Raw genomic sequence first — 13,213 nt, 5'->3', positions numbered from 1 at the left:
TCCTAAGCAGGGGCACCAACCTAGACCTCAGGTTATGCGTGCCCAGCACATGCAACATGGTGTCATGATGTCACATTGTGACGTGATGTCATGACGTCACACGCTCCACAGCCTTGGACAGCATTTCTGAGGTCTCGCAAGGCCTCGGACATGACTTCCATTGCTTCGTGAGGCACCAGACGTTGCGTTGGAGGCCCTGTGGTATTGGTGCTGAGCACCCACAACAAAAAATATGTGGGTGCTCGGGCTCCCAGGACCCCCTATAGTTGGCACCCCTGTTCCTAAGTAAATATGCACAGCTCCACAGCCCAATTATGAAAATCCCATTTTCACCACCCCAATACCTGTTGCACTGATGTTCAGCTCGTAGGATCCCCACAGGCATCTGGTTGGTCACTTTAAGAACAGGATGCTGGACTAAATGGGCCACTGGCCTGATTCACCAAGCTCTTCTTATGGTCTTACCCTATTGAGTGTGTTGAGGGCTTCCTGAGCAGCTGCAAGGGCTGGTTCAGCTTTTGCCAAGTCCTCCTCACAGTCCTTCTGCTTCTGCTGGACCTCCTGCGTGATCAGGGCTACCTTCTGCTCCTCATCGTCAGCAATAGCCTTCTCCTTGCTGACTTTCTCTGTCTCAACGCCCACCACCTGGATCAGTTTGTCTGCATCTTCATTCTTCTGCTTCAGCTCCACCTCCTGAGCTGCCAACTTTGCCTTTAAATCATCTACCTGGAGTAAAGACGATGCAAACCCAGTCAGAGGACATGGAATTAGTATCATGGGCAATTAGATAAAAAGAATGTCTGAAAAGTGGGAGAGGGCAGTGGGGGAGAAGACAAAAGCTCTCAACAGATGTCAAGCCAATAGATTCATTTTTATACAGATTGGGGGGGGGGACTGGAACCAGTGTTTGGTTCTGGATTTTTAACGGCTCCATTCTGGGAACCGAACTTGATAAACTGGAAAATGAACATCTGCTATGTCACCTGTATTTTGATCTGACATCTGGCTGATTGCTGCATGTAGCATCATATATTTAAGGGGTTTTGTACCTCTTGACCCACACATGAACCAGAAAGTTGCCCCATCATACCTTTTCTATATTCACCCTCTCAACACCTGGCCTTCATTTAATCCTCTTACTATTTCCCCGCATAAGGGCAACCCTGCCTCAGCTTCACCCTAATCCTATTCCTTGAGCGTCTCCTGTCTCCTCTGTACTGGGACAGAAGCTGCTGTATGGGTTGGGCACCAGTGTATCCTCATCAGTGATCATCTGCTGAAAGTACTGGCAGCTTAATTCTGCAGAACAAAAAGGTCATCAGCATGTGCAGATAAACACCTTCCAGATGCTTTATGAGAGCCTCGGCCAACTTAAGTTGTGAGTGCATTTCACTCCATTTCTGGGAGGAAGGCTGTCTGCTCTTTCCATCTCAAAACCCAGCTTGATCTCTCCAAAAGCAATCCAGACGGAAACTGGGATATTGTGATTTAACTGTACTCCGAGATGGCATTTTCCTTGCCCCATACCGAAACCATCCTCATCTCAGCTGACTTAAAAACAACAACAATGTTATCATAGATCAAGATGGTTTCTAACTCCAAGCTGCTATGCAATTTGGGACCCATTCCTAATAACAACAAACACTCTTCCTTCTTCAGACTTGTGCATTCATGTCACATGCAGCTCTTCCTTGAGCCCTCTTCATGTGCGGTTGGTGATGCACTTTCTGTCACTGGAGAAAAGGTGGGATGTGGCACAACGGCTGAAGAAGACACACAAAGCAATCTCTTTGGAGATGTGTTTTTTTAAGGATGTAGAATTAGTTCCCACATGCTATGACAGCCATACTGCTTTAAATGAAGAACTCTTTGCAGGCCCTGTGACAGCACCAGCTTCAATTCCTTTATAAGAACACTACAGCGCTATACAGAACAAATGTTCTTTTTATTTAACCTGCAAGGGTAAGCTCCAGGGTAAACCTTTGGCTGTGGGAAAGGCAGACATATAATTGGTCTGGGATTCCACGCCATTTTCAGCACTGGTTTTAAACACCCTGTAATCGCCCTAAAGTAAGTGGCAGGCATTTTGTGTAAGCTCTGAATAGAGCCCTGTCCTTTGTGTATGCCTTTGCAGAACGGCTAATCCATTTTCATCTCCCGTTGTTCTGCTGGAGGAAGCAAAATTACCCTTAGCTTACTTGGGGGTGCATAAGCACTTTGGTCAGCAAAACTCAGTGGCAAGTTTGGCTCATTTAAAATTCTCTGGAGATGTGGGGAAATTGAAGGAAGAGAGATTTGGGGGTTTTGTGGGGGGGCTGCTTTTAGATATGGCTTAGAGCCTTCAGCCTATGATAAGTAATTGCATGCTGGATACATGTATGAATAGAAAGTTTATCGGGCTTTAAGTGCTCCGATGAGGCAACCAAGGGATTGACTTGTCAGCTCTACACAACCCTTATAATAGCTATATAAAGGGAGAGGATAGAAATGCAATCCACTGGCTCTCATTGTAAGATGCAATGGCATTTCCAGACAAAGCCTTCTTTAAAAAAATGCAGAGTAATTGAAGGTTAAAGATTTGACATATTTTTAAAAGGAACTAAGAAAAAAGCCCAAGAAAGGCTCCAAAGTATTAAGAACCAGGGTTGTATTTGAAAGCCAGGAAAATGCAACAAAGCAGAATAATTGTCCCTGTGTACAGATCCTCTGACAAAGGAAGGGAAACTGTTTTTAAAGCAAAATAAGCTTCATCACTCATGAAAAGCAAACACTGAAACCTTAATACTTAACCCTAAACTAAGCATTGCATGCAAAAATGTGTGGTGGTGATGTTATTCCAGTGGGCAATGTTTGTGTGTGGAGACACAGCAGTGGAAGGGGCATTTACACTTTCACACCCATCATGTCTTTGTTCCATATTGCTTCCTTCAATGACATTTCCCCCATGAGGCTTCAAATGCATTTCTGTCCTTGCAAACACACATTTGATGGGGGGGGGGAGAGATATGAAACAGTGAAATAATGAGTGGGAAAGTACAAATGCCCCCACTTCACTCCCAAATCCTGCCAACACAAAGCAGCTTTTCTTGCTTTAAGAGCACCATCAAGCAAATACTTGTAATGTGAAGTTTGGGCATCTGAACCATGTCACTAATACCAAACCAATGAGAGGTGGGGAAAGTGTAAGTTGAGATGCTAAAATCTGCACTGGCGGCCATAATATTGGGCTAGTATTTGAGCTGAAAACTTAATGTAGGTTTCAATGAAGTATTAGATATTTATTTTGAAGATGAAGGAGAAAACAAACCCCACATGTTCTGGTCTTAATACATATTGGTTTGTTTAGTCCTTGCTTTTATTATGTATTTTGTGTTTTTTATCTTGTAAACCACCCTGAGACCTACAAATGAAGGGGTATACAAATTTAATAAATAAATAAATATTAATATAACAATGGCTGACAAATCACAAGATGGCTAACAGGGGGCATCAACTGAGGGAAGGTATGAGAAATCTTAGTTTCTTTTATGTGAATAGGATTATCTTTTCAACCTGGTCATCAATGGTTTCAAGAATGTTTAAAAAAAGAAAGCAGTTTTTTTTTGTTTTCTTCTGGGCTTATACGATTCCACATAAGCCGGTCAGTAAAAACCCTTCCAGAGACATTGTGGAAGATATGGCTAACTAACAAAGTTATATATGGCAATATAGTGGAGGGTAATCATGACCAGACAAGTGGTACAACTTTGGTATGCTTCTTACCCTCTGTGTTGGCCCACAAGGTTGAGCTAACAAGCTCAAAGCAACCCAACTTGCCTCCACACAGCTCTTCAACCCTGAAAATTAAGGCCTGACCACTCCATGTGCTTTGTTTTCCCCTCAACTGAGAAGGGGGAAGATGTGTTTTCTCTGAGGGAACCTTAGATGGATTTGTGGATATTGACGGAAAGGAGAACAAAGCAAGCCAGATACAAGCAAGGCCAGCGCTACATAATTCCCAGGGAGACAGAAGGTAAAAATCATGCACAAAAAGTAGGAGCATTAAGAACAGAGAGGCTTCCCAGTAGGCTCCCAGCAGGCTCTTTTAATCCGATTACCTGTGCCAGGGGTTTCAGGACTACTACATTCACTGCATCAGAAAGGTCAGCAATTAATTGCTACAGCAGGAGAGACTCAAGTCTGGAATTCAATGAAACCTTTTTTACAAAACAAAAGAAATGCTAACAGGTTGCCTCAGGGCAGGCACAGGAAGCTAAGTGGAATGCAATTCCCTTCTCAGGTTCTGAAAATAAAATGGTTGCCGGAAAGCTTCTCATTCCCTGCATGTACTGGCAATACTGTACAGTGGTACCTCGGGTTACAGACGCTTCAGGTTACAGACTCCGCTAACCCAGAAATAGTACCTCAGGTTAAGAACTTTGCTTCAGCAGTGGGAGGCCCCATTAGCTAAAGTGGTGCTTCAGGTTAAGAACAGTTTCAGGTTAAGAACAGACCTCCAGAACGAATTAAGTTCTTAACCTGAGGTACCACTGTACTGTGAAGATTAGGGAAGCCAGGGCTTTTTTTCAGGGGGAGCTCCCAGGAACTCAGTTCCGGCACTTCTCAAGTGGGCGCCATTGCCATTCTAAGAAAAGACACTAACTGATGTGGAAATATGGAGAACTAAATTTAAGATTGGGGGAAATGAGAAACTGAGAGAAACCAAAACTGACAGTTTCATAATTTTTTGTGGACTGGAGTCCACTTCATGAGATACATGATAAAACAACGCAGCTCTAAAAGATTCACAAAGTGGGGGTGGAATAACCACTGAGAATAGATTTCTGGGTGCACCTAGGACTTACAGGGCTCACAGCTGCTTGAGATATTTTCTCTGGCAGCCTGCCCGCAGCCCTTGACGTTTTCAGTATGCCAGCAGATGTTCGTCGTTTTGCACGAGTGAACAAGTTTGCGGGTACAAAGAGCAACATGTGAACCTGGGCTTGCGGTTCATCCCTCACAAAAAAACCACAACTGGTAAGCCAAGAACAAACCTTGGTTGTAGAAAAAGTAACTGATCATGTTAGATTAGAGGGGTAAATATTAAGAAGTCCTTCTTTGTCACCTGGTACCTTTTTACTAAATTTGTAACTCATTGAGGTGGCTCTCTCTCCTTCCCCCACCTTGCCAGATTCACATTGTCCTCTGTGGTCTGATATGATACTCAAGAATTTCTAGTCCCTTGCTCAATTTCATACACATTGGTTTATGTAGGTTTTATCCAAATGTAATGTTCGCAGTACAGTACTTGCCTCTACTTTGCAATGTGTCTCACTTGTATCAATGTTTCCTTTTTATAATGTTATGGTTTATATGTCATGGAATACAATATTCTATTGGGGGAGGAACTTTCAATAAATGTCTATTGCAAAAGGAAAAAGAACCAACTTTGAACTCATAGTTTGTCTGAAGTGAGGCAAACCAAGAGGCTGACTTTGCATGCAACTCTAAGGGAAACCACAGCTTAGCTTCCAGCAGTACCAGAAGAGGACCAAAACATCCACAATTTATTGCTTTGTGTACACACATGCTTAACTTGTTCATGCTTAGCTGTGGTTTAGCTTAGTGCTGGGTCTTAATATCTTCCTTCTTCAAGGAGCATAGCAGTTGCTTCAGGAAAAAGAACAAGACGATGTAGAGCAGGAATTGAATTCACCCTACGTTCTGGCACAGCTCCAGTTTTTTAATCAGCCCACAAGCCCATCCACCTCATTATCTGATCTGTGAAAGCAGCAGGGTGCAGTGCTTCTGGGAGGAAAGCACTTGGCTTGACAATGGCAGGGGTGAGGCAAACTGCCCTGTTAATGTATCACATACACACCCCAAATTCATTACAGATAGCAAACAACAATTTATATAAATCCAATTTATATATGTAAGGCTGAAGGTAGTCCTCTTCACACACACACACACACACACACACACACACACACACACACACACAGGCAAACAGCAGTCTAAGATACACAGTAATAGTAATACAGAAAAGACCCACACAGCCGACCCCGCACATATAATTGTTTGTTTCATATGTGCTTCTAAAGGGTACAGGATGCCATAATAGAGAAGGAAGTCATTTGTATGTGAATGTGTGTGTGTAGATAAGACAGATATTCTTTTCATCTCCGACCTTTACAATATTTGTATTACTTTGCATCCTACTTAGCAACAAAGACCTCCTCACCTGTGCAGATGTGCTGCTAAGCTTCTGCAGGCCGTTCTCTAGCCGCTCCATTTTTGCTGTCAGTTCTTTCTCCTTTTTAAGCAGCAAATTCTGATAGAGCTTAATCTGTTCCAAGAATGACTTGGGGGTGGTGTAGTTATAACGGCGTTCATTACTCAGGTAGGAACGGGACATTTCATTAACGCTGGTGTGCACATAAGCCATGAACTTGCTTATGGATTCCTTCACTGAAGCCTAAAAATAAGATGGAAGAGGAAATATTTTGAGCCAGAAGGCTAAATGCCCCATGAACATGCCTGAAATAATATGGCAGCTTAGTTACCAAGCCTCACAACTACAGCAATGACATTCCAGAAGTTGTGTTATCTTCTCAAGGACCTCCTTGGGTTTTGAATCTCAGTAAAGGAAAGAAGTTATGTGGGAAGCAGTCCTCAAATAATTGCTTACCTCAATAGTTTCTGTCCCTTGCAAGAAGCGCAGGCTGACTGACTCCAGAGCTTCTCGGGGCCACTCATGGAACCAATCTATTGCTGTACAGTTAACAATGGCTGGGAACTTCCGACTACGAACTCTCAGCTTGTTCCCCACTGGGGAAAAGCAAAGAGCAACCTGGAGGAACAGAAAACAGATGCTGAGAAACTGAGAAAACAAGATTTGAAGGAACAGGACTTTCAGCCATTTTGTGTTCAGTATTTGGTTGTAAAATGGTGACATTTGCTTTAGACCAGCCATGTCCAAAGTGTCTTTCGGGAGCCTAATCCTTTGGTTGGCCCTTTAGTCGGCCCTCACAGCCTTCACTTCATCAAATCTGACCCTCTTTGAAAAAAGTTTGGACACCACTGCTTTAGACATTCTCCTGCACTGGGAGATCAAAAGCTCAGAGGAAGGTTAAAAACACAAGGGGAAGGTTTTGCTCAGGATGTTGTGCACAGGAAATTCAAAAGTTCAGTCTAGAGACAAGGTAGTTACGTGGAGAAAGAAATTTAATCAGAAAAACTTTTAAACTGATTGTACATAACTAATTGCACAAATTTTGTACAGATGACAATCTAGAAAGTGTAGAAACAAAAATGTGAAGAGCTGCAAGAGAGAGAAAGGGCCGAAATGCTTTAAGAGAGCCCAAGCTGTTAGAAGACAGCAGGAGAAACAAAGACCACAAACATACAGAATCTGTCCTGGTGGATGCAAATGATTAAATATTAGTTTGATAAGGGGCACAGGTCTATAATAGATACAGCTGGATGTATTGATCTCTGTTTACTTTTTATTTGCTCTCTTGGGTATCTACTCAAGCTGTAAAATTTTATTTCCCCAACCAAAAAAACCTTTTAAAACTTGTTGCCTTACTAGAACCATAAGTAAAATCATTGTTTGGGGGGGGGGGTGGAACTAAGAGTTAATTGCCATATGACTCTACACAGTATAGGAGGTAGGTAACAAAAGGTTAAAGGACTATTTAGCAGAGGCAAACTGAGGGTAAGGTGTCAACCGGGTGGCAGCAATACACTTCTCAAGTAGGGAAGGATTTGTTTGACTGGTTTGATTGCCTCCCTTCTCTCACACAGTGCAGGCTACAGCCCATGCCAGTGAAAGTAGATAAATAGGTACCGCTGCAGCGGGAAGGTAAGCAAAGTTTCCATGCACTCTGGCACTCATCACAGTCCCTCATGTGCGAGAAGCAGTTTAGTCATGTTGGCCACATGACCCAGAAAGCTGTCTGTGGACAAATGCTGGCTCCCTCAGCCTGAAACATGAGATGAGCACCGCGCCCCATAGTCACCTTTGACTGGACTTAACCATCCAGGGGTCCTTCACCTTTTTTACCTTTACCATGCAGTAACACCACACAAAAACGTTACAGTGGTACGGCTTGTCCTTACGGCTTTCAAGCCATGCCAGAAGCTGACTTACAGCAAGTTCCAAAAAATGAATGGCACAGAACCACAGTTCAGAAACAGAAGGTAGAATAATAATAATTTATTATTTATACCCCGCCCATCTGGCTGAGTTTCCCCAGCCACTCTGGGCGGCTTCCAATCAAGTGTTAAAAACAATACAGCATTAAATATTAAAAATTTCCCTAAACACTTATCTAAGATACACTTATCTAAGGGCTTTGCCACACAGTCATTCCCCTCCCCCACCCCCCAAATACATGTGTGGTTCTTACTCGTGTTTTAGGTAGGATCCAGACAATTTCCCTTGATTTAATGTTTCTGTTGCAGGGATATCACATTTTCTTAGCACTCAAATGTGAATACATTTGGGAAGAAATTGCTTAGTAAATTTATTGCAAAAAGCCAGCCAACAGAAATAGCTATCGGAAGCGCAAGATCCTTTATTTTTCAAAGCATAACTGAAAAGCATCAGCAGATGACTGGTCCTTGGGGACCACAGTCCTACCTTGAGCTGCCTTCTAACTCTATCAATAAAGAATTTCCAACAGGCCTCCCTGGTGTCCATCAATCCTTGGGCTTTTACTTCATTTCTCATATTACCAATGATATTTTCAACTTCATCATCAGGAAAAAGATCAGGAATTTCTCCTGGAAACAAAGAAGTAATTTTACCCATTGTGATCTTTGCACCATTGGTAAAATGAATTCTGCACAGAGCAGAACATCTTCACACAGCTGTTGAGTGGGAAGGAGTCCAAAGCAAACAGTTATAACCATACTAACAAGCCCACTTGAGTTCGTCTCAATGGGCCCCTAGGTAAGCCCACAGGGACTAACCTTGCAGCTGAATTATTTCTACAGTAGGTATTTGATAAAATAGAAAGCGTACACCAAGAAGCACCTTGGGGCTGTTAGCACATCTCCCAAGATAAAGAAATAAAGCAAAGGAACAGAAGAAACAGTGAGGTGCAAACTGAAAATCAGCATTACAGAAAGAGCCATTTGTCATCATTCCACATCCCGGATGTAAATCGTTTCTTGCAGCCAAGGCAGAAACATCAAAGTTACCACTACGCCTATATACCAAATAGGCACCAAAGAGGCTATGTTTGTATTCTGACATTATGGAAAAGAGCACATTGGGCTCATGAGCTCTCTGGTGTGACCACATGGTAAAGACTGGGGCCCTTTGCTTCCGTTATCAGCTAACCCAATCACTCATTTCACCTGAATCAAGAACTTTTGTGCATGAGGGAATCAAGCCGGGATCATAAATCACAGCCTGAGGTTGGCCATTTTGCCGAACTAACCACTCTTTGTCCGGATTCAGACATAATGAATAATCTTCCTCATGGCTGTGCTAGAGAGGACACATATTTTAGCATCATGTGAGAACCAGGCCTGTATATCTTTTTATCTTTCTGAAACATTCATATTGCTATTAAACATCAGAAAGAACTTTCTGATAGTAAATGCTATTTGACAGTGCAATGGATTCCCTTGGGAGGTTGTAGACTCTCCTTCATTTGGGGGGGGGGCGTGTTAAGCAGAGGTTGGATGGCCATCTGTCATGGATGCTTTAGTTGAGATTCCTGCATTGCAGGGGCTGGACTAGATGACCCTCTGGGTACCTTCCAATTCTCCAGTTCTAGGATTCTGCATCAGGCAACTTTCAACAATTAAAATCACAACAAAACAAACATATCACAACAGCAATATCACAAACCAACCAACAGTACAGCACAATAAAATTCTTAAAACACAGCTCAACATGTTGATAAAAGATAAAAACAGGAAGATGAGAGGGGGAAAGAATACATGGAGCATGCAAAGTCAGTAGGGGAGTAAAAATCTTCAGGGTTGTTAAAATTTTTCTAAAATAGCAGGGAAAATGCTATTGCTATCTGAAAGGAATGGGCCGTATGTTTAGGGACATAACAAAAACCCAGTCACCAGCTGATCTAAGCTGATCTGAGTGAGTCTTGAATATAGTCATGGCATCTACCATAGATGGCCTTATCCAGGGTTTTATCTAAAGAAGTCATCTCATTAACATAAGGACTTCCACTTGCACAACAGAACTTCCCCTCTGTCTCCTCCCCCCTCCAATCTGCTCTGTGGTTTCCCCCCAACTCTATAGAGCACATTGGAGGGGGTACAAGGAGAGGATAAGGAGGGGACAGCCTGATGAGGAAGCAGAAGACCTTATGGTAAAAGGATGAGTTAACTGGATGCAACTCATTTTGCTCACATTCCAAGAGTTTACTTACAGGTAAGAAGGTAGCATTGTGAACATGTGTGCACATCCGCATGAAAGATGGATTCTGAAATAGGAACAGGAAATCTGTGGCCTTCTAGGTACTGTCAGACTCCAACTCCTTTTAGCTGGAGTCTGCATGGCCAATGATCAGGGATGATACGGGTCACAGTCCAACACATCCAGGGGGCTCCCTCATTCCTGCTATAAAGAAAACTGTTCCTTGGAATAAAGTTGCAGCTGGATCTGATTTATGTGTGTTCTCTGGAAAACATTTCACAATTTTGATTTGCTCCTGGGTTTGTCAGCCTAAAAATTCAAACTGTCAAGATCCATACCTGAAGCAAGCAAGTCATTTACCAAAACTAAAAACCTCTCGTCGGCCACTTGAGCGTCCGTCATGAGGAAGACGGTACCAACATTCTTTAGACCTGCTGTAATGTACTGTGCTGCCAGGTCTGCCTGCAGATACAAGAAAGGAAAAGGCATGTATACCGAAGCACCAAAAATTCGGCTATCTGCTATGAGGTGAAATTCCAACCATGCTGATGACTAAATTCAGAATTCAACCAAATATGCTGGTATGCCTGCAGAATAAATTGCATACATTTTTAACCACATTGCAGATCCTACTGAGTATTGTTGTACACACATGAAACTGTGGGAAGGAAATATATAACCTCACATTCTATCCCAAGATACATAATATCAAAGCTCAGCATTATTGTCTGAGTCACAATAGTCATTAAAGTCTCCTTGCAATGCTTTATTAGAAGATCAATAACTGGACAACACCACTACTCTGAATATTCACATCTTCCTTATACACTCCTCTACAACACTGGTATTTAAAGAAAAAAAAAATGTATAATTAAAATTCTCTTGTCATTCCATCTGCCATTCTATGACAAACTTTCCTTGATGACTGATCTTTCTTAAAACAGATTCAAATGTTCAGCAAGGATTTGCAGTTCCGCCCATGAGATTATACCACCACAAAAAGTGAGTATGGGGTGAATGCTTATTTAAATGTACACTGGAATTAAAAGCTCTCTACAAATGGAAGGTTTCCAGCCTAGGAACCTGATTAGGTTAGGAATAGGAAGGGAGAACTCAATTTAGGAACACTTTCAAACTAAAACTCTTCACATGCATTCTGAGGCAGCGCGGTTATATGGACCTTTATGTAACTTTGGATCAACTCTAATTGTCTTGAAACTACTGAAGTTATATCACTGGGTGGGATTCAACTAATGAGTCCCATCAGCCAAAGCCCTGTGCAAGAACATCTCCTTGTGAAACAGGGCTTTCAGCATAAGTGTTTCTTTTGCACAGAGCAATTTAAAACACATTAAATTCTGAACAGAGTCTTACTCTAAGCTAACAGATAAACTTAAGTTTATTTTCACTCCCACTTTGATGAGCTGCTCACCTTCAGGTCAGGAATCCCATAGCCTTTCCTCAAGGTGATTTGGAAGACCTCCAGTGAGCTAATGAAAGCTGCCAATCTCGTCAGGCTCTGCTTGCCACTTCCTCCCACACCAACCAGTAGTGCATTACCTCTGGGAGATTCCAGGATACGATTGATACGGCAGCTAAATAGGATGGTACACAACCACTCTGTATTAAAGTGTTTTTCCTCTGTGGTACATTTCAGTATATGGCATTAGGGGTATCTCCTGTTATACTCAGAACTAGGTTCAAAATTTCAACCCATTATGACACCTGAATAGAAACACCAGTAAATCTATACCCACTTAGTAGCATTCTAAGTCCTCTTTCATCGCTTTTTCTGCCTCTTAAATGGGATTTATGTGCCTTTACACCTCTCCAGCATGGACTGAACCTAACTGCATTTTTTGGAAACACAACTATAACAATCTATGTAATCTAGTATGCTAATAAGCAGTTCAATTGCCAGTGCCTTTGGTTTACATATCTTGCGGAATCTGAATGAAACCAGAGTTCTTGCTTAATGAACTTATCATGGCTCTGGAACCAGCAGGAAGGCAGCGCAGAAGAGATACTTCCTGAGAGGTAGGAACTACCCACTAATCTCAAGCAGGTACTAACCCATCTAGGAATTTTCTCCTAGGTGCAAGAGGAGAATGTATTATCTCTATCCCCTTGCAAGCAAATCATTGCCATTCAGGCTAATGTCTCTGGACTATAATAGTTTAGGGTTTGAACACCGTAATAATCCATGATTAACTGAAAATAGAAGCTTTCCATTTTCACCTCCTCTTAGCCACACTGGAGGAGGAGAGGAGAGTATATGAGACCAGGCTTGTGCATTCAACCCAAATCACTGGGTAACAGAATAGGGAGCTACATTTGTTCACAGGCATGGAGGTGTGTTGCTGTATCGGTACATTCTAAGTATGATGTGATGTGGCCCGTGAAGTACAATCTGGCTTTGAAGGACATTGTTCTCTACACTGTCCTTGCATTTTGCTGCCTTATAGTCACTACAACGCCATGGTACATAGTAAACGTACCAGTAAATATCACAAAGAAATCATCACTTTCATTCATTTGGATTAAACCGTCATTCTTGTAGTGCATGGCACCGATGATGTCTGGCTGCCTGCATACAAAGCCATTTATTTTGCCTGGAGACGTGAACAAACCTTGACAAAGCCCAGCAATTATTAAAGTTATGAGCTTGCAAAGGAAGGGCTCAAAACCCTTTAGTGGTTAGTGAAGATGGATTTCAGCTTCTGAGCTACTGATTCAGCTATTAAAACTTAACTTCACTTCTTGTGTGTCTAACGTTCAATTCATACCTGCTAAGGGTAAAGGAGGTGTTTATTTATAACTCAGCTATCTGCCAAG

At 42.3% G+C, this 13,213-nt stretch overlaps 1 protein-coding gene across 1 annotated transcript in view; it reads right to left on the bottom strand.

Moving 5' to 3' along the window:
- The window catches only part of DNAH9 (dynein axonemal heavy chain 9), a gene marked incomplete at its 5' end in the record, with an annotated part of 196,859 nt that overhangs the window by 94,783 nt on the left and 88,863 nt on the right, over window positions 1–13,213 (bottom strand). Inside the window, 6 exons of the mRNA XM_081183892.1 lie at window positions 466–726; window positions 6,224–6,457; window positions 6,671–6,832; window positions 8,627–8,769; window positions 10,717–10,840; window positions 11,811–11,973. Of these exons, the coding sequence (XP_081040018.1) occupies window positions 466–726; window positions 6,224–6,457; window positions 6,671–6,832; window positions 8,627–8,769; window positions 10,717–10,840; window positions 11,811–11,973 (1,087 nt within the window). The remainder of the gene's footprint in view (window positions 1–465; window positions 727–6,223; window positions 6,458–6,670; window positions 6,833–8,626; window positions 8,770–10,716; window positions 10,841–11,810; window positions 11,974–13,213) is intronic.

Source organism: Podarcis bocagei (genome assembly GCF_964188305.1).
Source record: "Podarcis bocagei genome assembly, chromosome: 2".
NCBI classification, from domain to species: domain Eukaryota; kingdom Metazoa; phylum Chordata; class Lepidosauria; order Squamata; family Lacertidae; genus Podarcis; species Podarcis bocagei.
This window is presented reverse-complemented; position numbering and strand designations above follow the sequence as displayed.